At 32.0% G+C, this 26,165-nt stretch overlaps 1 protein-coding gene across 2 annotated transcripts in view; it reads left to right on the forward strand.

The window, feature by feature from the left end:
• Nucleotides 1-26,165, forward strand: part of LOC135135388 (uncharacterized) — a 218,695-nt gene that overhangs the window by 113,899 nt on the left and 78,631 nt on the right. For both annotated transcript variants that reach the window (XM_064064416.1, XM_064064417.1), the window contains exon 3: nt 4,475-4,592. In XM_064064416.1, coding sequence (XP_063920486.1) covers nt 4,475-4,592 — 118 coding nt within the window. The remainder of the gene's footprint in view (nt 1-4,474; nt 4,593-26,165) is intronic.

Consider the following 26,165-nt stretch of genomic DNA (forward strand, 5'->3'; position numbering starts at 1 on the left):
ATTCGCAGTGGGTGTACAGGAGACAACGGCGGTACTGCGATTGTGGGTTCTATGCCGAACTTGGCCCTTTTTTTTTTCTTGCTATGCCATAACGCTGTGACAACTTTCCTTTTGTGCTGTGACTAAAATTATCCATGTTGATGACGTCCTCAAATTTTTTTTGTCAAATTAAGAACGAGTCACCCCATTTTTTCGAAAATGTGAAGAATGCGCACGTCTTTACACAGACAAAACTCAAAGCATTTTGTTCGATTGTGAATTAATAATTTTAGTCGTGTTTTGAGAAGACACACTCATTCAAATCTACGTGACATTCTTTCGATGTATAAACATAAACAAACAGTTGAGCTTTAGATTGCTATTACCTACTGCTGAAGGACTCTGATTTTTACTTTACAGCGGTTATTACAAAACAAAATAGTAAAATCAAATTTTGTAATTTTTTAAAGAGCTGGATTTGTTGGATTATACTTATAGCTTTCGACCAATTTTTATTGATAAAATTAAGAAGTTCATTTCCTAAAAAATGTGAGAATACCCACGTTTTTATATAATTATGATCAAATAAGAATAATAATAATCATAATCTTCTGTTTTGAGGAGACAGCTCATTCAAACTAAACAAATTTCTACGTAACATTCTTTCGACGTATAAACATAAACAGTCGAAGTTAAGCATGTGCACTCTTTTCCGTTGGTCATTTGCTTTGAACACATTTTATATTGTTTGTATACTTCCGGACGGCACTTCCTTGAAATTTTGCACCCCCGTGGCAAAGGGAGTTCGAGGTGTCATTTACACCACTGGTTTTTACTATATAAAAGGTATCAGAAAACAATTTTTTTTATAATTTTTCAAAGACGAGGAACTTGTTGGACTGTACTTCAAGGACGAGGGAAATATTGTCGAAGTAACCTTGAACCATTTTTTTTAAGTGGTTTTAATATTCAGTTCCTTATAGCAGAAAAATTTTTTGATAGATAATTTAAACTATTGAGACAAATATTCAACAATTCGGTAGTGATCAACAGGTTCTATTTTATTTTTAAAGGTATAAACGGAGGTTTTTCATAAAACATAAGGATGACTCCCGTGATGCCAGATGTAATCCATTGTCCGGCGGTGCTCTTGTCCAAAAACTAGCTGTTTCCATCCACTGGTTGGTACAATTTTGACTATGAACACGCAATGTTTGACACGAAATTTATATCTCAATAATGTGAGTCTGTTTACCTTAAAACCTGTCCCTATCTGTTTCTCTTATGGGATGTTTACTACATTTTCAGAATGTAATACCGCTATTATTATCATTACTGTTGTTATGAAATTTTAAATGTAACTTGTCCACAACTTCCTCTATATAACAAAAGGCCGTTTTTTAAAGAGTTTCATCGTCAGTCTTGTATAATTTTTGGTGAAATTTTACATCAACTATCTTTAAAAATCAGTATCTCAGATATTTATGGAAATTTTGGAATTCAGATTTCACCACTGTTTTCCGGTGAAAAACTCTAGAAATTACAAATTAACTCTTATCGGCTTTTTTTGTCGAAAATGAGATATATTAAAAGCAGCTTGTATAGAAAAAACAAATATGGATTTTTATCATTTTTTTTTTGGCGAAAAAAAATCAAATTTTAGTTGGTACACTCAAAATTCTTCTTTAATAAAGTCGTCAACAAACAGACAGAACATATTTTTTCCTACACTGCTTTTTAAAGTGTAGCAAAGAAATTATATTTTCCAATTTTGAAGAGTGTATTATCAAAATTATCATTTATGTGTACTGAGGTGTAGTTATCTTAATATACAGAGTGTAGTTATTACAACTTTCAAAAATCGCTATTTCAGTTTTTTCGAATAGAACAGCCTGTATTTAATGATTGCATCTTATTCTGTTTTTTGTTCTCAGTCTTTTCTGTTAAGTATTTTCTATATTGAAAGTTGCTAAGTATTCGATGTTTTATTTTTTAAGAGACACATCGACATATCGCAAGAAAGAGAGCAAAAAATCGAATACGATGCGCAAATAAAATACAGGGTGTTCTATATGAAAAAATGCATAGATAAAAATTCTAGCGCCTTAGGATTTTTTATAAACCCTTTAGTATAATTAAATTTGATTTAATTGATACCACAAGCAAGCGTTTATGTGTCCATAAATTATTGCACACCATATATGGAATGTTCTATTTAAAAAATATTATTGTGTGCTATGCCTCAAAAACAAACTACTCTGTACAGTGGGAAATAATTTTAATGTCACTCAAATAAGCGTACAGTTTTAATCTGTAACTTTAACTGTAATAATAATTGATATCGTATTGAAAATATTGTGATTCACTCTATACATAGATGATTTTTCACTATTGAAGAGTTGAGAGGAAATTACTCAGATCATACTGGGTTTAGCCAGAGCTACTTCAATGTATAGATCAGAAGTAGAAGCACACATCAACATAACAACATGACGTTTGTAACTACACCCGAAAACCTAAATAAATTGCAAATATAGATTTGATTTATTATTTATTAAATTGTTGCAAGCACGTTTACAGAAAAAATACATAACATTGTCTCAGAATTGCAGAAAAAATATAAAAAGTTCTGAAAAAAATCGGTTCCCTTATATACTTATATATAAAACCTAAATATTTACATTGAAGTCAAAGAGTAACGATTTCTGTTTCCAATTTTTTCCTCAACAACTAACCAAAATTTAGTTTTAATTTTCTGTGTTGTCAGCAAAATCAATTAAGCTGGTTTATTTTTCTAAGTTAACATTTATTGGTTAGGGAGAATCAATGTTAATAATTGTAATAATGTTAATTTTCTCAGCTTCCGATAAAAAATGCATGACCCCACCTCACATAATTATTAAAAAATAAAATGTTTGTTAGTTGTGCGTTAGAGATGTTCGAATTTCGGTGTTAATTTTTCGTTTTCCTGGTTGCTTTAAAATAATTAGATGTTCAGTAATTCATGCTGCTAGTTTCTAATATTTTATAACCACAACTGTAAGAACAATAAAATAGCATGCTTTGTATTTGTGGTTAGAAAAAAAATGTGATCAAGTCTAGGATATAAAATCGAGTCTCTGAAACAAAGTAGTAAAATTTAATGATGTAACTTGAAATAAATGCTGTAATAACTTGTTCAAGACAATAAAAAGCAAGACACGTTTGTTTAAATATATATAGAGCCTTTTTGACGTCGTTTACTTTTGTAAATTTGATTTTTTTAATTTTTGGATTATTTGACTGTTGCTTTACCACAAAATACGCAATATATATGCCGGTATTAATTTGAGAAGTGCTTGAACAATTTGCTTGTTAGCAGGTGGTTTAGGTTACTGAAACTAAGAGCAAATCTGGTAAACCGTATCAAGTGTTGGCAAACTATAACATCAGCTTTTGTTATATCTGATAGTGTTTGGCAGAACATGTTAAACTGGATATTTGTACACCGAAATAAAGTTACCTAATCATATTTATAATTTTTTAAATTAAATTTAATTACCTTGGAAAATTTCCAAGAAACAAAACAAGAACTTGGACTACCTACCTGGAAAATATTATATAATTGTTTTAAGTACACAAACAAGTAACATCACGGTCTTCCAATACCTATAATATTTAGCTTTTAGCTGCACTGACGTCTTATAAAATTTAGTCGTTTCGTCTGAAGCTTGTTGATGTTCTTTTACTTTTATTTATTGAGCATTGTGAGGAAACAAACCTGTTATTCTGGAAAATTCACCAGACAATAATACCGATAGAAGTGTAAGACGAACATCAGCGTTGAAATATTACTTACAAAGTTTTCACTTCCACAAACTCGAAATAAACGTTGAGTCAAATTAGATAATCTAAAAAGACAACAAATCGTTCCATTCTTTTCAGCTGGCAAACAATTTACCATTCGTTCACGTAACAGGTCTCCTCATGTCAATATATTGGCAATAGAAACGTCGTCTCAGGCTATTCCGGCAGGAATTTCGAAGTTATTGCTGAAAAGTTGGTGACTTTTGTATTTTTAATACAAGTATTGATAGTGAACGAGCGAGAAGTCACCAAAGTCGCTTAGACACTCCAACTTTTTGAATTAACTCTTCGGAGATAATGGAATAGAAACTTCCTAATAAACGATCCATAAATGCAGCGATAAACTACCCAATTGTGTCTTTCGGGTGAGACAAAGAGCCCGAAAAAACATCTTTTTATTTGTACAGGCTCTGGTGGGATATTTAAATTCGTGACAAAATAATTCCTTCATTATGCCGTAATGGCCAATTTGTCGCAGTCAAAACAATGAAGACCACAAGAGTGTATAGCCGGTTTCCATTTAGAAAATTAAAATCAACACTCAAGTGAATACATATAAAACTGGCTGATGGTCTGTACGTGCACTGTTGAATTAGTATACGCGTTTACTGCGACATGAATATGCATTAATCCAAATATCTTGTTGCAGATAATCCCTCGCCTGCATGCTCTCTAGTCAAGTACGCCGGGTGGGAGGAACTGGCTCCCTCAGATATAGGAATGTGGACTTCTCTTGATCTCGCGCAGGTCTTTATCACCAGGATGAGGTCAGTTTTGGTCTAATAATTAATAAACCTACTTTAAAACAATAAAAATGTGACAATTGTGTCGAATCTTTCTTCCCTAGTTTGATTACTTAGAGGATACATTGATTTCTGTTCCATGTACAGTGTGTTCCAACAAAATTTATAATGGAAAGGTTTCTAGAGCGATCCATTTTTTTTTTAATTTAGAAAGTCTTTCCCAGAATTAGAAAGAGGTCGTAGTAACCGCGTTTTTTTAAGGAATTTGTCCAGACGCTGTTTGAGGACTTGTGTTATAAGTAGGCTTCGGATCTTAGGTTTTTTGCCTTTTTATATCTACTTCAGGCATTGCAGCGAAAGTGATATATTTATCCGAATTTAAAAAATTCTGTTTATTTAACGCCCATTTATTACTACCTAAAATGCCTAATTTACCGTTAGAGACCTAAAGTGTTAATTAAACGACCTAATTGTAAATTTTAAAAGACTTAAAATAGGATTCCACGACCAACGAAGCGGACGTGCTTGCACAATAGAGATTTTCCGTGAATTCATTGTTTTGGCTGGCAGATTGTTTAAAAATGGGTTGTAAACAAGCCATTGAGTTTCGTGGTACGGGTTGGTGTCGCCAACTGACAATGCTGGCCTGCGTTTTATTTAGTTATAGCCGGAAGGTTGTAAATCTCTGAAAAAGCATTTTATTTTAGAAGTTTATTGTTAGTCTAGTGAGTGTCTTTGCGTGTTAGTGAGTGTGCTTGGGCCGGTTTTGACTTTTGTGCATACAGTAAAGAATCTTCAAAATAACTAAGGTAAAATCATCCATGAAAGATAAAATCAAATTATGGTTAGGGAATAATTTGGACACTAATTTTCAATTTCCTTCTTCAACCAAACACAATGAGTTATTCTGCAAAGTGTGTGGAAAAGTTCTAAGTAAACATTTAAAGTACTGAAGCTTGAATTACGTTCACATTTTTGTTTCCTAGTTTAAGTGCGAAAAAAAATCACACTTTGAACAACACTGCAGTAGCGATGCACATAAAAAGAACGAGAATAAATTATTATTTATTAAACATTAATTGCGACAATGATTTTACGCAATTTTGCACCGACTTATGTAGGGCATTTACCGCAGCAAATATTCCATGTAATAAAGTTAGTTGCCCTGAGTTTAAAAATTTTATGGATAAATATACAGGAAGGCATTTACCCTCAGAAAGCACTCCGAGAAAAAATTATTTACCAAAAGATTACGATATGGTGAGCACTAGAATTTTTATTTAAAAACTTTTTAACATAAATTTTATAATTTACAGGTAATTAAACAAATTAGAAATTCTATTGGCAATAATGATATATGGATTAGCGTCGTTGAGACGACGGACAGATTAGGAAGATACATAGCCCATTTAGTAATTGGAAAGTTATCTTCTGAAGAAGCTGGCCGTCCATTTCTACTAGCTTTGAAGATTTATAAACGAATCATTGGGTGTGCTATTGATAATTTTAAGCATTGAAATTATTATAATTTGTTTAATTGTTAATTTGTAGCTTTATTGTGGCCAAAAGGAACTGAACACAAAAAAGTTAAATGGTTTGTATCAGATGATGCTTCGTACATGATCAAAACTGATACTAATTTGAAGGTATTTTATGAAAATATAACACATTTAACATTTATGGCACATGGGTTACATTTGCTGTCTGAAACAATTAGACTGAATTATCCAGATGTCAATGGGATAATTAGCAATGTTAAGAAAATCTTTTTAAAAGCATCAATAAAAGTAGAGTTTTATAAAAACAGCTTACCAAATACACCTCTCCCACCTGAACCTGTATTAACCAGGTGGGGCACTTGGATTCAAGCAGCATTGTTTTATGCAGAACTCTTTGATCTTTTAAAACAAGTCAGTAAATATATAATGGTTTTTTGCTATCATTCTTATATTGAATATTTTAAGGTTGTAATGTCATTTGAAGCCACAGATGCACCAAGCTTTATAAAAGCTCAAGAATTCCTGACTAAAGCAAACGTTAAAAATGAACTCTTGTATATTAAAACTCACTTTAAAATTACTGCTGATGCAATAGTACAATTAGAAACTATAGGTTTAAAATTAAACCAAAGTATGGAAATTGTGGAAAAATTGTATACATCTATAAGAAACACACCAGGAAAGGTGGGAGAAATGGGGTTCCAAAAATTATGTTCTCTATTAAAAAAGAATCCAGGATACGATTTTACATGTTCAGTAAATAACGTAATTTGCGGTAATGGAAAAGCTACCAACAATACATACATGAATGAAAACGTAGATTGTTCAATATTTAATTTTGCACCCATCATTTCTTGGGATGTGGAACGCACTTTTTCAAAACTTGAAAGTGTTTTAAGCGATCAAAGGTGTACATTTACAACCGAAAATTTAGAGAAATATATAGTTTGCTTTTGTAACTCATTTTAAATACCTGAATTATTATTTTATTTTTTGTTAAATGCGATTTGCTTTAATTTGATCGTCATTTTTTGCGATAACTTAGAATTAGTGGACGTAATTATAGATCGTTTGTTTATTTAATCATGTTTTTGCTTGTTACACAATATATTTGTTTCTATACTGTTTTGTTTAATGTTTTTTTTTTAATATATATTTTTTTGATGTATGCTTTTTCGTTGAGCAAATATTGTTTCCTTCAGGTTTTTAACCTGAACTAAATTTTTTATAACCTAATTCGTCAATTTAGGGACCTAAAAATGTCTCCTTTTATTCATTTTTTAACAACATAAAATCCGAAGCCTAATTATAACAAATATTATAAATGCTTTTGGAACTGAGCCCAAAAATTAATCATCAAACATCATTTCTTCAGGGATAATGAACTGAAAAATATATTGACAGTTATTTAAATAGCAACAAAATTTTAAGTCGATGTATAAACATCATAAAATCCAAATCACAATTAAAATGCACTGATGGTAATTAACCCTTACTCCATAAAAAATGTTTTTAGAATTCAATTCTATGAATATCTAAACAACAACAAACAAGGATTATTTCAAACATTAATCTTAATTATGCATTAATTGATTTTTTTTATTAGTTTGTTTTTAATTTCTACTTTCCGAGCGTAAGCTAAAACAGTATTGTACTAAAGTACATTCGGCGAATGGCATAGAGTATGAACAAAAAAGTCTATTATTTCCGTCTGTCCGGATTTATTGAGCATAAGCTAAGGAAGTTCATCGGACGAATTCGTACTTACATATTTTCTTGACATTCCAGGACCCCTCGACAGGGTCGTAACCTAGGAGAGGCCAGGGGAAGCTGAGCTTCCCCTAGATCTAGACAAGTTATAATTAACCAAATATCAATAACAACATCGAAAATCACAATAAAATGCAACGGTTTATTTAATAAGCGGAAGTTAAGTCAATGAGAAGGTCTGGACCATTGCATTTTGATCTATCTATTTAAGAGGTATAGAATGCCCCCATTTCTTAACATTTTAGGGGCGGACACGTATATATGTATGAATACTGTATGTCGGACGAAAAGAAATGTGGCGGCACAATAACACATCGGTAAGCCGAGAAAGATAAGTGGCCTCGTGGTCCAGTGGTTAAGATACTTGCCCGAAAAGCATAGAGACGTGGGTTCAACTCCCACCCAGGCACAACATTTTTCTCTACTTACCTACAGAAACATACTATTGTACAAACACATTTTCCAAAATTAAAAGAATTTTACTATATTTCTCCTTTAAATTATAAGGGTTATTTTTAATTTATAATTTTTCGAAAAAGTTGAAATTATGAGACTGTACTTCAGACAGTGTAAATGATCTTGGGCCAATTTTTATGTATTAAGAACAGTAACCAAACAAACAAAAACGATCGTAAATAATTGTGATCGTCGACCGTCTGCGCTTCCTGTTCTGAGTTCATGGTTTGTTGGAAAAATGCATTTGTGTTCATGCAAAATCTAGCCTTCAATAGCAGAGCAGCAATTCACTGTTTTGTATGATATTTCGTTGTGGATGAGTGACAACTTATTTAAACTGCTTATACAGACTGACCCAAAAAAAATGTAATGAGACAATTAATTTTATTGAATAAATTAGGACTTCCAGAAAATTTGCTTAACCCATTATTTGACAGTAACTGTCAAAGTTAATAAAGACAGCATTGGTGTTGCCAATATCAGTATTTTGAAATTAAATTTAAAATAGAAGAAGTAGTTCTGTTCGATCATCTGGTACTATATTCCTGCTCCTAAAGTTAATTAATCTCACTCAGGAATCATAAGTGGATAGTCCTATTAGCAAGAATGTGATCTTCCGTCTCCTTCCTTATCTAGAACGTTCCTTGTATTATTATTAATATTATTGTGGATAGGTTAGCTAACAGACCTAAGTCCAATTATAAGCCAACATAAGAAAAAGCATCTTAATCGTTCCAAGTAGCTAGAATTATTACTACTGGTTCCTTATTGGACAGTAATTAAGATGCTGTTTGTTGCTAAAAAGAATTCAAGGCATAGATGAAGCGAAAGTGTTTATAGATGTCGTAACTGAGAACTGAGAAGAGAATGCGTGTGTTCGTACAGAAGATGTCAAAATTTGTGGCTGAATAAATGTTGATGATTTGGTGCAATGGTGACATTATCAGAATATTTGTTTTCGATGTACCACAATGCTTTCTAGAATTGGAACTAGGTACCCTAAAATAGATATTTGCTAGCAGGTCAGGGGAATCAATACAATAATTGATACTGAAATTTAAGGAAAAAATATCTGCGCCTACTAGCAAGAGTTGGAACGCTTTCTAAGATAATATTTTGAGGATACTCTCTATTAAGAATAAGGTTATTTTCAGAACTTCTGTTGTAAATTTTGTCGATATCCTGTTGTAGAATGAGAAAATCAGTCGTGCATTTAATAAGTAGGAACAATTTAAGGTCATCAGCATAAAGTAAACAGTGCACATTAAGGGAGTCTACAATGTCATCAATATAAATAATAAAGAACAATGGCTCTAATACAGATCCCTGAGGAACACCAGACGGCTGAATGAATTTAAAAGATTTAAATCCTCGATACTGCACAAACTAAAATCGATTATTAAGATATGAAGTAATAAGTTTTACGTAATCACAAGAGAAACCAAGTTTATTTAACAGTATCAAATGCCTTCGAGAAATCCGTGTACACCACATCCACCTGCTGATGTTGATCCAGACTATTACACAGGAATTGAGTTATCCATGTTAAATTACAGTGGATCCTTTTGGTCTGAAAAAAAAGGTTATGTTTCTAAATTAAAATAATTTAAAGAAGTTGCCCCCAGAAAAGAACTTACAAGAAAAGTATGAGATGTTTGATTGAATAAGACCTTACCTGACACTACTACACATTACAAATACTTCAGAGGATATACACATTAGGTGACAAAAAATAGTCTTCCCCCACTCTTGAAACAGAATTCAATAAACCCAAAAATTATAAAATCTGATTTTGTGAAATTTGTAACCCTTATATGTTAAGAAAAAAATAAGTGGCCCATGAGGAGATCTCTGGGTGCCTTGCGTTATTAGAACGACACGCTCATCACTACAGCATTCAACTATTACACCTGCATTGCACCTATACCACCTAGGGTAAAACTTAGGGTGGATTCATAAACCACAAGTACAGTACAGTTTCATAAAATTTAAATAGTATTTGTATTGCTTACTTCTAAAATTTGAGAACAGACAGACAGACATGCAGACAGACGACATATTTTTTCGTACTCTAGGGTCATCAAACGTCGAGAAAACTTGGAAAATGGTAAAAATAATATTCGTTTTGGATTACTTATTTTGTTAAAGTGTCAGGGAACTTAATAGTTTTTATCTTTTGTCACGTGATATTATAGCATTAACAGGAACAGGCAAACCCTAATATTAAACATTATGAGCTTCTCAGTTTAAATTCGTACTAAGTGTGATTTTGTGTCAATCAAATAACGTAAAACAGGTGAAGTGTGTTGCTCGGCGTGAAAGGCGAAGTAAAAGGTGTTAACTTAAACGTTATTGGCTTTTGCAGCAACTTAACAAACATTCCTTGCTTGATATTTTATTGCTTAAGGTAAATTTAATCATAGACATGGATTCGTGTAGTTTATATTTCCCATTCTTGTGTACCAGATTTTCTTTGAAGGACTGATCAGGCTATATATGTAATAACCGTAAAGTAACAAAATTAATTTTCTTGACTGGACACAAAAGGACGAGAATTCTGTTTAGTCTTGTTTCATTTAAAACAATTTAATAATGGAGTCAATAATATGGAATGTTGGGATAATCAATACATAGATATATTTCGGCGAGATTTTGTAGCCATCTTTTATAACCGAATACTTTGATACTACATCATATAATACCTCCGACATTTTCCATATAGCAGAGTGTGGTTGAACACCACTATGGGACGTACTTAGTTGGTTTGAATATTTTAGTAAGATTTCCCATAGGATAATCATAAAAAATGTTGGATGCCAACTACAAAAATCTATATAATTTAACTTGTTTCCAGTATTTGTTTTCACACCAAAGAATTCAACAAACCGTTTGAGTTCTTCTTTCTGTAGATTTAATCCACTTGTACTTTCAATTTTTGACCACTAAGTAATTAACAAGTTTGTAACACATTTACTGTTGGATCCTTGTTAAGCTTTGTTGTGGAATTAACAACTTCTTCGAAAAATTATAAAAGTTGATTTTGCAAATTTTGTGACAGCCTCTATAATTTAATAAAATATCGACGAGGATGGGATTCGAACCCACGCAGGCAGAGCTCATTCACATGGGTAACGCTCAAGTTCAACGCCACGACGTAATCCAGATATAGACTACATGAAACAGGTGACAAATATTACATAAACATTTTTGTAAAGTAAGAGGCGAATTCATAAACCACAAGTACAAAGTACAGACCTACACTATAGTACAAGAATATACTATTTTATAAAATTTAAAAGATATTTATTACGCAAAAAGTCATGAAATTTTTTATTAGGGTTTTATTATGCGATATTCATAACATACATTTAAAATTTGTCAACCATTGTTCTGGTAGTTTCAGAGATTATCGACACAGAAAATCAACTGACAGACAGAAACGGCAGACCTATTATTTCATACTTTGGTAGTTATAAAACGTCGAGAAACCATGAAAGTAGCCGTTCGCTCGTCTACTCTTTTACAATACTTCCTTAGCTTCAACTCGAGAAGTAAAAATTGAGAAATGCCGAAAACTATGTGTTATGGTATAGAAACTTATTATTGATTTTTTTAATTTGACAATAAGGGGTGGCTCTGCGATGTGAAAGGCGTAGGCCTTAGTTTTAATTAGTTCACGACACGCATATGTACTTTTCTTTATATGTTAATAAAATATTGTAACATGGTCACAAATAACACTATTGTTATTTTTTTGTAAACATTTGTTAAAAACGTAAAGGTAAGTAGCGTTGTTTAAAAAACTACTCGCATTTATATTGTGCTATAAAAAATCGGAATGTCTGTATTAATTGAAAATAATTGAAATTTTTTATTCTGCTCAAAGAGCAATCTTAATAAATAATGAGATATGGGGGAGTCCACGCTTAATGACTCACCTTCTATATATTCCTCTTTGAAGTTTTATTTTATTCAAATAATAAGCCAAATCTCGGGAAAATGCCGAAAAGCTTAAATATACAGATTGAGTCAGTAAGTGGGCGATCCTCGATTCTCATCAATTATTAAGAAGAGGAAAAAAGTCAAACACCAAAGTTGTACTTGATCTATAAACAGTGTCCTGTTTTAAGGCGTTTTAACTCAAACACCCTATATATTTTTACAGTCTCATTAGCCCACTCCTGGGCTCCATAACCACAATTTTCTGGCAATGGAAGGGTTAACAAAAAAATCGTATTAAGATTATTTTTAAAACTGTGTTACAATATTTTACAAATTAAATCAAATTTTAATATGCAGGGTTTTGTAAAAATTCTAAAACTACAATTTTCAAATATAGGAATTACTTGACAAAAAAGAAAGAGAACTGAAGATAGAATAAGACGCAGTAAATGAAATGGAGGTGTTCTATTTGACAAAACTGACATATAGATATTTGAAGACTGTAATAAAATTAACAAATTGTTATAAACACTCTGTACATGAATACGTAGTTTTATTTATACAGAACAAATTGCGTACTTTTATATTATCTTTCTAAAAAATATTGTAACATAGATTTTAAAAATTACTTTTTTTAAACATTATTTTTGCTAACAGTCCATAGTGTCCATAAAAACACCTCTAAGTTACAAAATTAATGCTCAGTACACTGATTTAATCATGAAAATAAAATCAATAAAACTGAAAATTCCATGATCATTACTGACATTTTTCGTGAGCCGGGTTTAAGTAATTTATTAAAAACCGAGTGGAGACAATTTTATATTTTAGGACGGACTTGTGGACATTTAAACACATATAAAAAGTTTGCCGACGGTCCAAGAACTCGGGCTTCGCGTCCACACAGTTAGAAACTTTAAGTTAATCTTTTCTGAAGCCAAGGATTCCAAATCTGTTTCTCCGTTTCATCTAGAGCCCTCAAAATTAATCCATATTTCCGTTCGTCTCTATTTCATTTTCTAACACGTGTCAACAGATAGAAATAAAGCAAGATTACAATCAAGATTTACATAAATTAACGATAATGACATTTAAAGATACCAAAATAATAATAATGACTTCTTTGTCCTAATTTAATATATTATCTACCTTCTAGAGCCTGGTTCTGCAGTTTACATTTGTGTAACTTATTAGCAAAGGATTACATATTCAGAGATGAAAGCAAGTAGAGAGTCCTTTAGAGAGTTGATTTCAATTGCGTGGTGTACAAATTTCACTTATTTTCGTCCCCATATACATAACATGCATGCAGAATGAGCTTACTTTAGAACTTAATAACTCATTCGAAACGTAGACCCATTCATTTTGATTATCCATCCTAAGGTTTCAAAGAATGCATTTATACAATTTCATCAAAATTAACCTGAATATACTTAGATACTTATTCAAGATCTTCCATTAACGTAAAAATGTGCTTGTTAGAAAAAGCATTATCACGCGCACGTGAATAAAGTGATTTTATCCGTTTCAAGGAAATAGTTGCTTGTAGCAAAAACAACTTTAATTTGGCTCCTGCCGTAAACAACCCTTGACCTATTTATTCCTTCTTACATATCGAGCATTTTACTTTATAAATCATGCACATGGTTGATAAAAGTACAAGGAACAATTTGTCGAAATTGTATGTTAGTCAGTAAACGATCCCTTTTAATCTACAAATTTACGCTACAATGTACGTACAAAAGCAATTTTCAAGTACAGTGTGATGTAGTTCCTCAGTGGATCGTATCGTAAATAGAAATCTGCAAGAACTTACAAAGTTGGTGCTTGACGTGCCAAGTGATAAATTGTTAATCTTTCCACGTTCTTCCAGCGTTCTCCTCGAATCGATACATCATGGTAACTAGCTACACATATTTCAAAATGGTAAATGGTCCTACTAAATGAAACATACATAAAATTCGAGCTTTAAAAAACGCTAGGGGTTTTTATTAATATTTGCTTTCAAGGAAACCGAATATTTTCTACCGCTCCATAAAATTCATCATCAGCAACTTTGCGCAAAACTTGCCGGATAACGTTCAGTGGTTTCAGTGTAACATGCATTTGCGCAAATTTGATGTCTATATGCTCCGGTAACGCCACCTGGGTTTTAAAGTTCTATTTCATTGATAAAAACGTTTTACGCCATTATCTCGGAATCTTTCAATTTCCTGATCATTTCCCGACTGTGTTTTACCCGCAAGCCGTAATCGTCGAACTTTATCGGGTTTTTGGAAAAATTTTCGAGTAAATAATTACTGCGCGTGATGGATGGTTGCGGTAATGAAAAGTGGTGTCGTATTTATGACAGCTTATCGCTTTAATTAACCATTTTAAAGAAAAAAGATACGTCTTAAATTTCAATGTGAACGTGAATCAAAACTTTGGAATCATTCATCTTCATGCACGACAATTAGTGTCTCGAGACTTTTCCTCTTATTTTTCACTTTTTGTAATAAATGATGCCCAGATACTATTTATCTTTAAGATTTATTAATGTTATCGTCGGACTTTTATTACTTGACATCTCTTTTGTCAATTTATAACAATCCTGGCTTGTGCCTTGCTGTAAACAGGGTTCATTAAAAGGGCAGATACGCGTTGTTAAGTAAACGCTCCATAGGAAATAAACCAGTCGGAAAAAATCTGTTCATTATGAAAGAAGGAAACATCCATTTTTGGAAGGAGTGTTTAACGGCGGCAACGACAAAGATTTTGAAAATATTTAGAGGTTTCCAGAAATATCTCCCGTTCCATGAATTATTTATAAACATCTCGTTAAAATACTGTCTTTTCAACCGTTACAGTCTCTTGGCTGCGAAAGATAATTCACAACTTTGAGGGAACTCTGCACGCCTTCATGAATGCGGTTCTATGCCGTTTAACTTTAAGCTGTGATAGCAAGCTTTGTGGCAGTTTTATTTTTCAACTTTTGTTCTAGAAAATGTTTACTTCGGAATGCCAAATTTACAAGAGAGGCACATTTGTGGCCAAACAATGCCGAAAACGTCGCAATTTTTTTATTACCACTTGATCTACTTTAGAAAAGCTTTGAAAACTAGTGGAATCGTAATTGAAGGTATGAAGGTAATTTATTTTCCGGAATTTATGTACAAGTTGTGTCCCTCAAGAGTTTTTAAGTAACTGCTCGTAAAGGGGAAAATACTAAATCCTTCAGTAGTGTTACACACCGAGAATAAAAATGAGCAAAGAAGCACTTAACACAAGTAAATGTGCTGGAAATGGTGTTCCAAACGAAACCATAAATATTTAAAATCATATTTCCTAACACGAATTCTAAATATTGTAACTTAATGATGATAAACATTTTGCGGACCGAAAATAAAAGAAACGCTCAAAAAGAAAACAAAGCGCTTCTAATCAATAATTTTGACGTAATGGTGTACAGCGTTACCATAAATCAAGATAAAAATAAATCATTTGATTTTTACATGGGAAACCCTTCATCCCTAGCTACGTTTAAATCTCACGAGTTTGCTGTTAAATCTACTGTGTAAGCTAATGTAATTTCGTGTATTATACAACTATCTAAAGCAAAAAATAACAACAAAAACTATGAAAAGATTCAGACAACACGAAAACTAACGTTGAAACGTGAAATATAATTTATTACGTACTATTTTTGTGTGTTATGCTTATCAGCGTAACTTGAATCTACCTACCAAGCCTTCATAAGCCATTTATCAAACACGATCGAAAATGGTTTGAGTTATTAGTTTGGGGGTATAATTTCATTTGGTTAGGAACCGATTGCGTTAAAAAAATTTATGATCTTGTCACATCCGCTAAAGGGTTAGTTAAAACAAATTACTGATCAACCGTAATAGTCTTTCCAGATAATTTCCAAAAATCATGTTATAAGTATTGTGTTTTATAACCTCAAGAAATCTATCTCCAACACACCCAGAGACAAACACACAGAAAAATAAGACGCTTGTGAAAATAACCCCGAGTGTTGCTAGTTCCTCTTGTTGTTCGGTGACTCTTAACAATAATGTATTTGTTTATTTAGCGTGTCGCCCAAACTCATTGATCGACGGTAACCCAATAACGTCAACACTTTCCGATAATATCACCGTTTTATCAATAAATTTAGAGAGAGGGCGTAACGTTCACAAGTTGCTGTTAACAAATTGCTCAAATAAACTGGAAGTTCTATCTCGTGAAATCGAGCTTTCAGCTGGTTGAAATTTTGCAAAGCTGAAAATCGCTGCCGCTGAAACCACTAGAAGGAAGTACCGTGTTTAATAGGGTTTGAAATCTCTCTAGTAAAGCAAGGAAGTTGTTTTAATTACTTAATCGTGTGCGACGGTCAATGTTGTAATATGTCTGAGTTAAAGTTGTTATTGTTTATAATAAAGTGGGGAATTACTGGTTAAAAAACTTAATTGTTTCCTGTTCCCTTGGAATTTTACAACTTGTAGAAAATCAAAATTGGTGAAACTGGCAATCAATAGATTTTAAATCACTCCAATGGTTTGACCAATTAATGTAAAAACGTTGTTAAACAAATTACATAAAATGTTCACTGTCACTTTTAAACAATACGTTTCTTCTAAACAGTTCTTAAAAAATTTATTTTTTAGAATTGTTTATATGAACACGTGTCTCAGAAAAATTCATAAATAAATTATTAAGCTAGCTCTACTGTTAAGGACTCTTTATTGGGCAAGAAAACATAATTTCAAAAATCTTTGGACCCAAATGTAGAAGACATAGGTTTTCAAATTTTAATTTTTCATCTATATATCTGACCATATTTTAATTTATTCCTTAGTGTTGGGTACATGAAATCGATCGAACTTTCATTATTCACGATAATTTTGGAAGTATCGATGTTTTTATTTATAGTTTTGTTAATTTTATAAAATTATAAAAAACTTCAAGTGGCTTATTTTTAATTTTTTTAACCTATCTAAATCGATATTTTGTTTACTAAGTGAATGTAAAATTGACGTAAGATGGTTTTTGTCGAACTTACCCTGGTGCTTCATTGCTTTTTTGAATCACCCCGTATGCATTTTCTCTATTTTAGGGATATTTTTGTGTATAATTATTAATACCAGCTTTCTCAAAAAACACTAATAAACACGTTCATCCAGTCATCTTTAGTTCTAGAAACACAATTTTTTCAACAAATCATATAATACGAAAATGCAAATTTCTCATTTCGTCCACGTGTCTGCGATCTGTCTGTAATTTACGTATGTTTAATGATAATTTTATTAGATAAATAAACTCCACAACTTTACTGTACGAAGCAATTGTGTTGAAATTTAAAGTTCAGTTTAAAATGATGATAATCAAAAGTATTAAACAAAATTTGTCTACAACCCTTTCCAAAGAACTGATAACACTTTCTGAGAATATTATTATATACTTAAAGCTCAACTGAAATGTATAGTGTGAGGATATGTTTTACATAATTGTAGTTTAATTATGCGTCCCTATTTTATATTTTAGACGTAAATGAATTTTAGTAGTCATCACCTTTCAGTATGTCAGGAATTAGATACGTACTCCTACATAAATTCTCCGTAGATTTTTATTAGACAGATGATGTTCGAAACTACTGAACCGATTGTGCAATTTTATGTGTATTTTAGGAATATCGGTGTCGGTGTCGGTGTCGGTGTCGAGGACATAGAAGAAGGCGTTGACGGGCAGCGCCTTCTGTTCGCAGCGGTAGTAATTAGCGAGTCGAGCGAGCTTGGGCCGAGTGGAGTCGGAGCGCGAGAGCAGCATGGGGGTGATCGAGAGGGCGCTACGGTCCATGTTATAACTATTTAATAAAATGTGTTCCAACGACTAAATTAGATACAATTATTGATGCCGTTTTCACACGCTTTATTACTCATTTAAGTACTGATATTTGTATCACTCATTTTAGTCACCATAACTGTATTAAATGATAGGGATAAAGATACCGAAGGCGATAACCCTATGATTGAACAGTAATTTGTATTTTAAATCGAATAAATTATAAATACACTGCTCTAGCATTTATAAATATTTACTTGTTATTTTAGTTGTTAAATTACACATTGTATTTTAATTTTTTTTATACAATATTATTTTAATAATTATTTATGATATTTCTATTTGATAAATAAATAAAAAAAGTATATTTGATAATAAACAACAATTGACAATACATGGATATTTACTTTAATTAACCCAATCATATCACCATTAATCATCATTTTGTCAAAAAATACAAATGCAACATACGTTTGGTTTTCATTATTTTTTAGGAGAAAATTAATGACTTCGCTGCGTATACGTGTTTAATTTATATAAATTGACAACGCAGAGTTAAAACTCCAACCGTGCGTCCCTGGGTCGACGCACTCCTTTTTTTTATTTATCAAATAGAAAAACGATTCACCCCATTGCATTGCCTCGAACATTTGAGAATAAAATAATGTTGCGCCTACCTATATTGATTTATAATTAAATAATGATTATCATTATAACAACTACTTGGCCAAAATAATATTCAGAACGTTTTGCTCAACCGTAACGTAATCAATATCAAAAGAAAAATCCCGACTTATCTACAGCCAGCCCAAACCTTTAGACCTAAAAAGCTGAAATTTGGCACAGAGCTTCGTTTTATGATACAACAAGTAATAACACCGGTTTTTTTGAAATTCCTCCCTTAAGTACTAAAAGCTTGAAATTTAATATTTAGGCTTCTCGTTAGAAATTAGATACTTCCCGGTTTCAAACGTTTTTGGAAATTCTACCCCTGCAGGATTAAATAAGGGATGAAAATTTATGAGTTGCGTAATTTTCGAAACAATAAACATGAAATTGAATACGTAGGCCTGTGGTTAGAAATTAACATTTACCTGTTAATCCGTTTTTGGAACTTGCACCCCTATAAAGAGGTGAAATAGGGGATGAAAGATTGTATGGAAAACTCATTTAATTAAAAAGTCTAAGATAGTTTGCTTCATAAATGACGAGTGGTGTCCCCTGGCAGATACTATTTATTTAGTTAGTCAGTCAATTTACTTTTTTATATATACAGGGTGAGTCACTATAAGCACGCATTCCTCGAATCTCATTAGTTATGATTAGAAATAGAAAAAAGTCTAAGACCAAAGGTGTGCGGTCCTTCGAAAACTATACCTTAAAATTATTTTAACTATACAGGGTGTTCTTTTTTGAAAGCGTAACATACAACTTGGTTTTTTGAAATCAAACCCCCCATATAACTTTACATATTTTAATTGATTTCTTCTTAGGCTTTACAACCACAGTTTACTTTTGAATATAGTTATATCAGAATTAGTTAGAATATAGTATAGTTAAAAATAATTTTAGAGTATAGCCCCCAATAAACCGCACAATTTTGCTCCTTAACTGTTTCTCTGTCTCTAATAAGATATCTAGGACTGCGTGCTTAGTAACTCACCCTGTATTATGTTTATATATTTATCATCACACCGGGTTCTCTACGGGGTAAGGCGTGACGACAGGGTGCCATTGACCTCTACCCTTGCACATCTGTTTCTCTTTCTCGACTGTCATAGTCCTCTTTAGTCCTGCTCTTTGTATTACATGATTTTTAAGGTATTGTCTATTTCCATTCTAAAAATCAGAAGTAAGTACTTCTAGAGATAGATTTAAATTTAAAAGAAGTAGGCTGTAACTGCCACAATTATGAGAAGAAAACTATAATAAGCCTAAATTTTCGTCAGCGAAGCCGCAGCTAAAAGCTAGTTAATAATACAATTTGTCCTCTCTGTTTTGAGGAGACAAAATCAAAAAAGTTTCATTTCATTTTATCCAAATGCACGCTTTTTATCTACTGCTGCTTATTCTGGTCAACCGAATCCATACGTGCTTAACAGTCGAACTCTTTCAAAGTATAAACATAAACAGTCGAAGTTAAAGATGTATTGATTTGTATTTTATTTTTATCTATTTCGTTTTGTCGGTTTTGTCGGTATCACAGCGCACTGCGCTACTTTGGACTGCGGGCGTGTTATTTACACCATCTCAAAATCTGCTTTTTTACCTGTACTTGACAGCCCACAGGTGCCGTTATTTCAACTTATACAGGTTATATAAAAAATAAAATAAAATAAAATAAAAATTTAAAACTTTCTTTTAGGAAGTTCTGCCTAAATAACCTTGGACCAATTTTTTTATTTATATTTTTTCAAAATTACTACATAGAATGTTATAAAGCATGTTATAATTTTTAGAACACAGTTATGATAGTTTGTTTCATACTCGGTTTAATACCAACTCATTATCTACTAGAGACAAAAAAAAGTGAATGACCAAAATTGTACTGCTTTTTCAGCTGGTCTCTGTTTCAAGAAGTAACACAAAACAATTTTTTTAATGGAACATTTATATTTTTGATTTTATGGACAGATAAACAAAGATATGCTTTATTGTGGGACCAATAATATATTGACCCTTACTATACAGAGTGTTTATAAATAATTCTAAATTATTATAATATTCAAATATTCATATCTCATGTTTCCACATAGGATATTCTATGTTTTGTTACTTACTGTACCTTATCGTGTTTTTTATTCTTTGTCTTTTTTCGGAGAAGTGTGAACTTTCACTCCCCAGCAAAAATATAAATGAATTAACACCGTATGTCTTTGTAACATAATGCGTTCGAATCAAAAGCAGTAGCGGAGTGTGGATGATTAAAGTATTACTATTATTACATTAATGAATCCAGAAAAACATGCTATCTCTCAGTTTTTTTCTTGAAAGTGTAATTGGACAACATCAATGTTGTTTTATCTAAACAACTGAATTTATTTAACTGGACTACAGGGGCGAGGACGGTTCTATCTAATAAGTTAATAACATAAGATCAATTTTTTGTAAAATATTTTCGATATCTAAAGCTAATAGTTTCTGTGGTTTTTCGATCGTTTAATAGACAAGTCAAAATATATCTATGTATAATTATTTATATTTTTGCTGACGTATAAATTTATTTTGTTAAACTGTAAACTAAAAACAGAATAAGATGAAGTATTGGATTGTTCTACTTTAAAATACTGAGATATATATTTCAAAATTATGATATTTTATCTTGTGTAACATTTGCTAATGTTTATGTAGCAAATAAATTTTAATTTTAAAAATGTATTTAAATCTATTTTTTAATTGTCATTTCATATACGTGAAAACGTTTTCTTTCGCCGATAAATTATACTTTGTAGTATAAAACAAACATCTTGATTGTAGTGTTTGATACAATTCTTAAATTAAAACCTGTGAAGAGATTCTTGAACTTGCGACGTTTTCTTTTCCAGTTCACATAATTCATAAATTTTCATCCGAATAAATTTATAAGAAGAATGAGTTTATACTCTCGTGATTGTGTATCATTTAAAGCGAAATTGATGGCAGCTTTATTTCATTTTGACCCAATGTTAAAAATATGTTCCGTGAAATTTAGATGAGCTCCTTCGATTCATCTTAACCGAGTTCATCTAATAGTCCGGCACAAGTTGTTTAATGTAATTTCACAGTGTAAGTTTTACTGTCGCAAGGGAAAGATCAAGAGGTTTGCCCTTAGTAATTATCGAGTGTATTATGTCGTTGATGAAGTTCGGGTCGACCTGGTGGTCAAACTCACGTGCCCATGTAATTAAATTGTGCACACTTGAATTAAAATATAACAAGCTCAAATTTAATCACACACCAGAACTGCTTCCTATTAAGTCCCGTGGCTCGGCGCAATAAAGTTTTTAGTTGTAATAACAATGTCGCCGGTTCCAGCAATTAGAATTAAAACTGGAATAAATCACGCGGACCGGAGTTTGGAAGTTTTTGGTTTAAGGTTGCGATAAAATTCCGGATATTGAAAGTTATCCAGGTTTTGCGTTCTAGCTCGCGTCATTAAGCAGAGGATATCTATGTAAATTAAACCGTAGCCTAAAGCTATTAAAGACATCTGAAAGTCAGGCCAACTTATAATATTAACTTGTTCATATTTCTGCAATCCCCTTTTCATACTACATAACAGAAACTCCAAGTTAACTTCTGAATAAGTTTAGAGCTGTACGGACGAATCCTGTTTAGCCGTCGCGACTGAAATCCTCTGTAATAACTTTACAGCTACACGCGTGAATTATATTTCCATCAAACTTGGGATTTACTTGTGAAATTGCAGTTCTCTATATGATATGCCGGCTTGAGGGCTAATCAGACGCTCTGTTTAAAAATTCAAAAAGTGAAGAGATTTATGACTGCACACTTTTCGAAAAACAAGACGCGACACGAAAAGATCAAGACGACGTACATTTTGAGGTGCATTAGCAACATGCACTTTAAGGAATTGCTGTAAGCTACTTCAGTAATATGAAAATATAAATAAAAATGTCGACGATGTATGCAGACGAAATGTATATAAACTATCCCTAATCTCATGGAGATGATATTTACTTTACTTTATATGCAATAAAATGTACAGATAAAGCCAACGACAGGAAATTAAACATCTCCACAAGTTACTGAAGATATAAAAATAGAATTTGTACTGACGCATTTAGCAATTAAAGCTACAGATTTAACCCTTGTTTTATAAAATCACTTAAACTCACAATAAGATGTATTGCACTGTGTAAAGTTCACGTTTCTAGGTGGTAGCAATATCTAGCAAAAATTATTCGAAATTAAATATAAATTGTTATACGAGCATGGCCGTGATAGGATCGAAAGAATGCTGCAAGCTGAAGAACAAATTTTGGAACGCGTCGAAGAAGAGCCCGACATCACCACTCGCCGAAGTTGGAGTTCCACAGTTTATAGTGCATCGTACATTAAAAGAACAAGGCCAACATCCATACCACGTCCAAAAAGTGCAAGCTTTGGAGCCCGAGCAGAATTGCATTCTGTTTACGGATGAAGCAGGATTTACTCGCAATGCTGTTTTCAACAGCCACAACACTCATATTTGGTCCGATGAAAATCCACACGCTCATCAAGAAGTACGATTTCAACGACAGTTTTCCATAAAGGTGGATTGGTGTTTCGACTTCTAATTTGTTTTTTCTATATTTCCACATTACTACGATACGTGATGCCGTAGTTACAATTATTGCATATATTTCGAAATCAGTCTATATATTTTCAAGGATGAAGATAATTTTAGGTTTTGGAATTATTTTACGGTGTTTCTTTTTTATTAAATCAAGAATTGCAAAACTGAATACTTTTAAATCTAGTAGACGTTTTGAAATTATTGTAAGCATGGTAGCTTTTTAATCAAAATGTACCTGTTTATCAACCCCAAAAAATTGATGACGTCATCTCGAAATTTTACCGAATAAATTGCAAAATATAATCAGTTAACTTGTAATGTATCATTGCATTCATATTTTTTAGATTTATTTTGTACAGGGTGCCTCAAAAAAATTAATGAATCGGTCAACTTATTTTATTGATTAAATCAATACTTTGAAATCTTGCAGACGTGTTAAAATTATTGTAAGCCTGGTAAATTATTAATCAAAACGTATCTGCTTATTCTCTCCAAAAAATTAATGACGTCATCTCAAAATTTTGCCGAATAAATTCTACCCAAAATGTTCAAAATATAATAAGTTTTTACTTGTGATTTATCATTGTATTCATATTTTTTAGTTTTGCTTAAACAAGTGGGTCAAAAAAATTAATGAATGAATCAATTTATTTTATTGATTAAATCCATTTTCTCAGAAAATCTTGGGAATTCAATACAGTTACTTTTAGTACTACACTGCACCAATCCAAGTTGATATATGTGTCCTTCTTTTTTCTTGCACTGGTAATACGCTGTGACTACTTTTCTTTTGTGCTATGACTAGTATTATTCAAGTTGATGACGTCGTCACAAATTTTTTGTTGGTCAAATTAAGAACGAGTCACCCCATTTTCTCGAAAATGTGAAGAATACGCACGTTTATATATAATAATGATAAAATAAGAATTTATAATATTCAGAAGGTATTGTTCGATTGTGGTATAAACGTAAATAAACATTTGAGGGTCAGATTGCTAGTACCTAGTGTTGAAGGACAAGGGTTGTTAGAGATGGATTAATTTAAGTTCAACATGGTGAGTCATCAGAATCTGACAACGGACTGCCAGTCAGTAGCGTAACATGCACACTTCAGAAGGGGGTGGTTTTTAAATTATTATTTTTAAATAGCAAACAATAATGCGTGGAAACAAACTTAAGTGGACTGGTCAATACGCTAACAAGAAAGCAGAAGAATCTATTAGGCGTTAATCTAAACAGGTACAGGTACCCATCGCAGATAGAAAAGTTCACTATGACAGAGAAACCATGACGGACGCCTCTGAGAGTGTGCCCATTCGAAAATGCTGTTCTGTCGAAAGTTCGACCAATTTTTATAACTTAAAGCAATAACCAGGGGTTCTACCGTAAATATTTTATGGATGAGAATGACACTTCCTCTGATTCCTCTTCTGTTAGGTGTATTAGACTGCTCCGCTTCCTGATTGTGGATTTTCATAATCCCTAAACACTTAGGTAGAATAAGGAGGACAAGCACCAAAATTTCCTGGTTTAACTACAGAAAATTTTGATTTCGAAAAGAAAATTTTTTGAGACAATATTTGAAATCATACAATCTCTATTTACTAAATTTATTACGGGTAGATTTTAGATGGGAGTGGTATTTTTTATTGACAGATCAAACTGATCTAGTGAGTAATTGAAAAAATTGACGAATATTGACAATATAAAAATGACATGAATTATCGTAAGCATATCGTACAAGGTTAACCAAAATTTATGCGTTTATTCCATTCCAAAAAATTAGTGACAAAATTTTTCCGCCTAAATGTTATTTAAATTTTACAGAATAACATATAGCTGCATTTGTGGTTTATGAATCCGTGTTGAGGTCTTATCCTGGACATCCAGATTTTTGAAAAAAAAAATTCAAATTGTATAATAAGCAACAGTTATACTCCTGCAGTTGTGGTTTATGAATTCGTGTTCAGTTTCTACCCTCGACATCCAGATTTTTGGAAAAAAAGTTTTGATTTTTTTTTCCAAAAGTCTGCATTTTACGATTTAACTTTGAAATAGTAAAATCAAATGCTCTGAAATCTTGCAATCGTTTCAAGGTAATCAGAAACATGGGAAATTGTTCATTAAAAATTTTGATAACAAAAAATACTGTTTGTCTATGAAACTAAGTTGTCGCTAAAGAATGTACGTACACTGGTCCTGACTGTAGTTAGGCATGGTTTAAATATTTCAGATAATCCTGACATGTAGAATCTTAAAGTATCGCTTTTACTAAACACTTTTTTTCTGGGATGGGTAGTAATCTTAGCTTCTGATACGTGTTAAACAATGGTTATTTACTTTTATTACTTAAACGCAAAATATTCATTAAAATATTACAATGAACTTGTAGTAATCATGAGTACATACTTTATTATTAATCTTCGGTGAAGTAGAAATATTAATAATTATATAACTCCGAATCTATCAGTTTCTAATATAATAATCAACACAACAGCTTTCATTCTGCCGGACGCCTAGTATAAATTCGACTTCATTGTCATACTCATAACTTAGAAAAATGACTATTCGGTATGTAACTTTAAATAAATAATAATTAATAAATATTTTTAAATATCGGTGCGCTCCTAACGGCAAAATCCTGAACTAGCCAGTCAAATCTTGTTCATCAAACTCATTGTTTTCCATAATTGTTCGTGTCATTATTACTTAAATAAATTGTACTCGTACTAACGATTATTTAAGATGGCAGAGACTTTTAAAATACGTTGCTTTGTCAGCGTGGGACTTCCAAGCGATTCTATGGTGACTTGAACAGAAAAAAGAGGA

The sequence above is a fragment of the Zophobas morio genome, unplaced genomic scaffold, assembly GCF_036711695.1.
Source record: "Zophobas morio isolate AGI-343-1 ecotype UQ-CSIRO unplaced genomic scaffold, CSIRO_AGI_Zmor_V1 ptg000024l, whole genome shotgun sequence".
In the NCBI taxonomy this organism is placed as follows: domain Eukaryota; kingdom Metazoa; phylum Arthropoda; class Insecta; order Coleoptera; family Tenebrionidae; genus Zophobas; species Zophobas morio.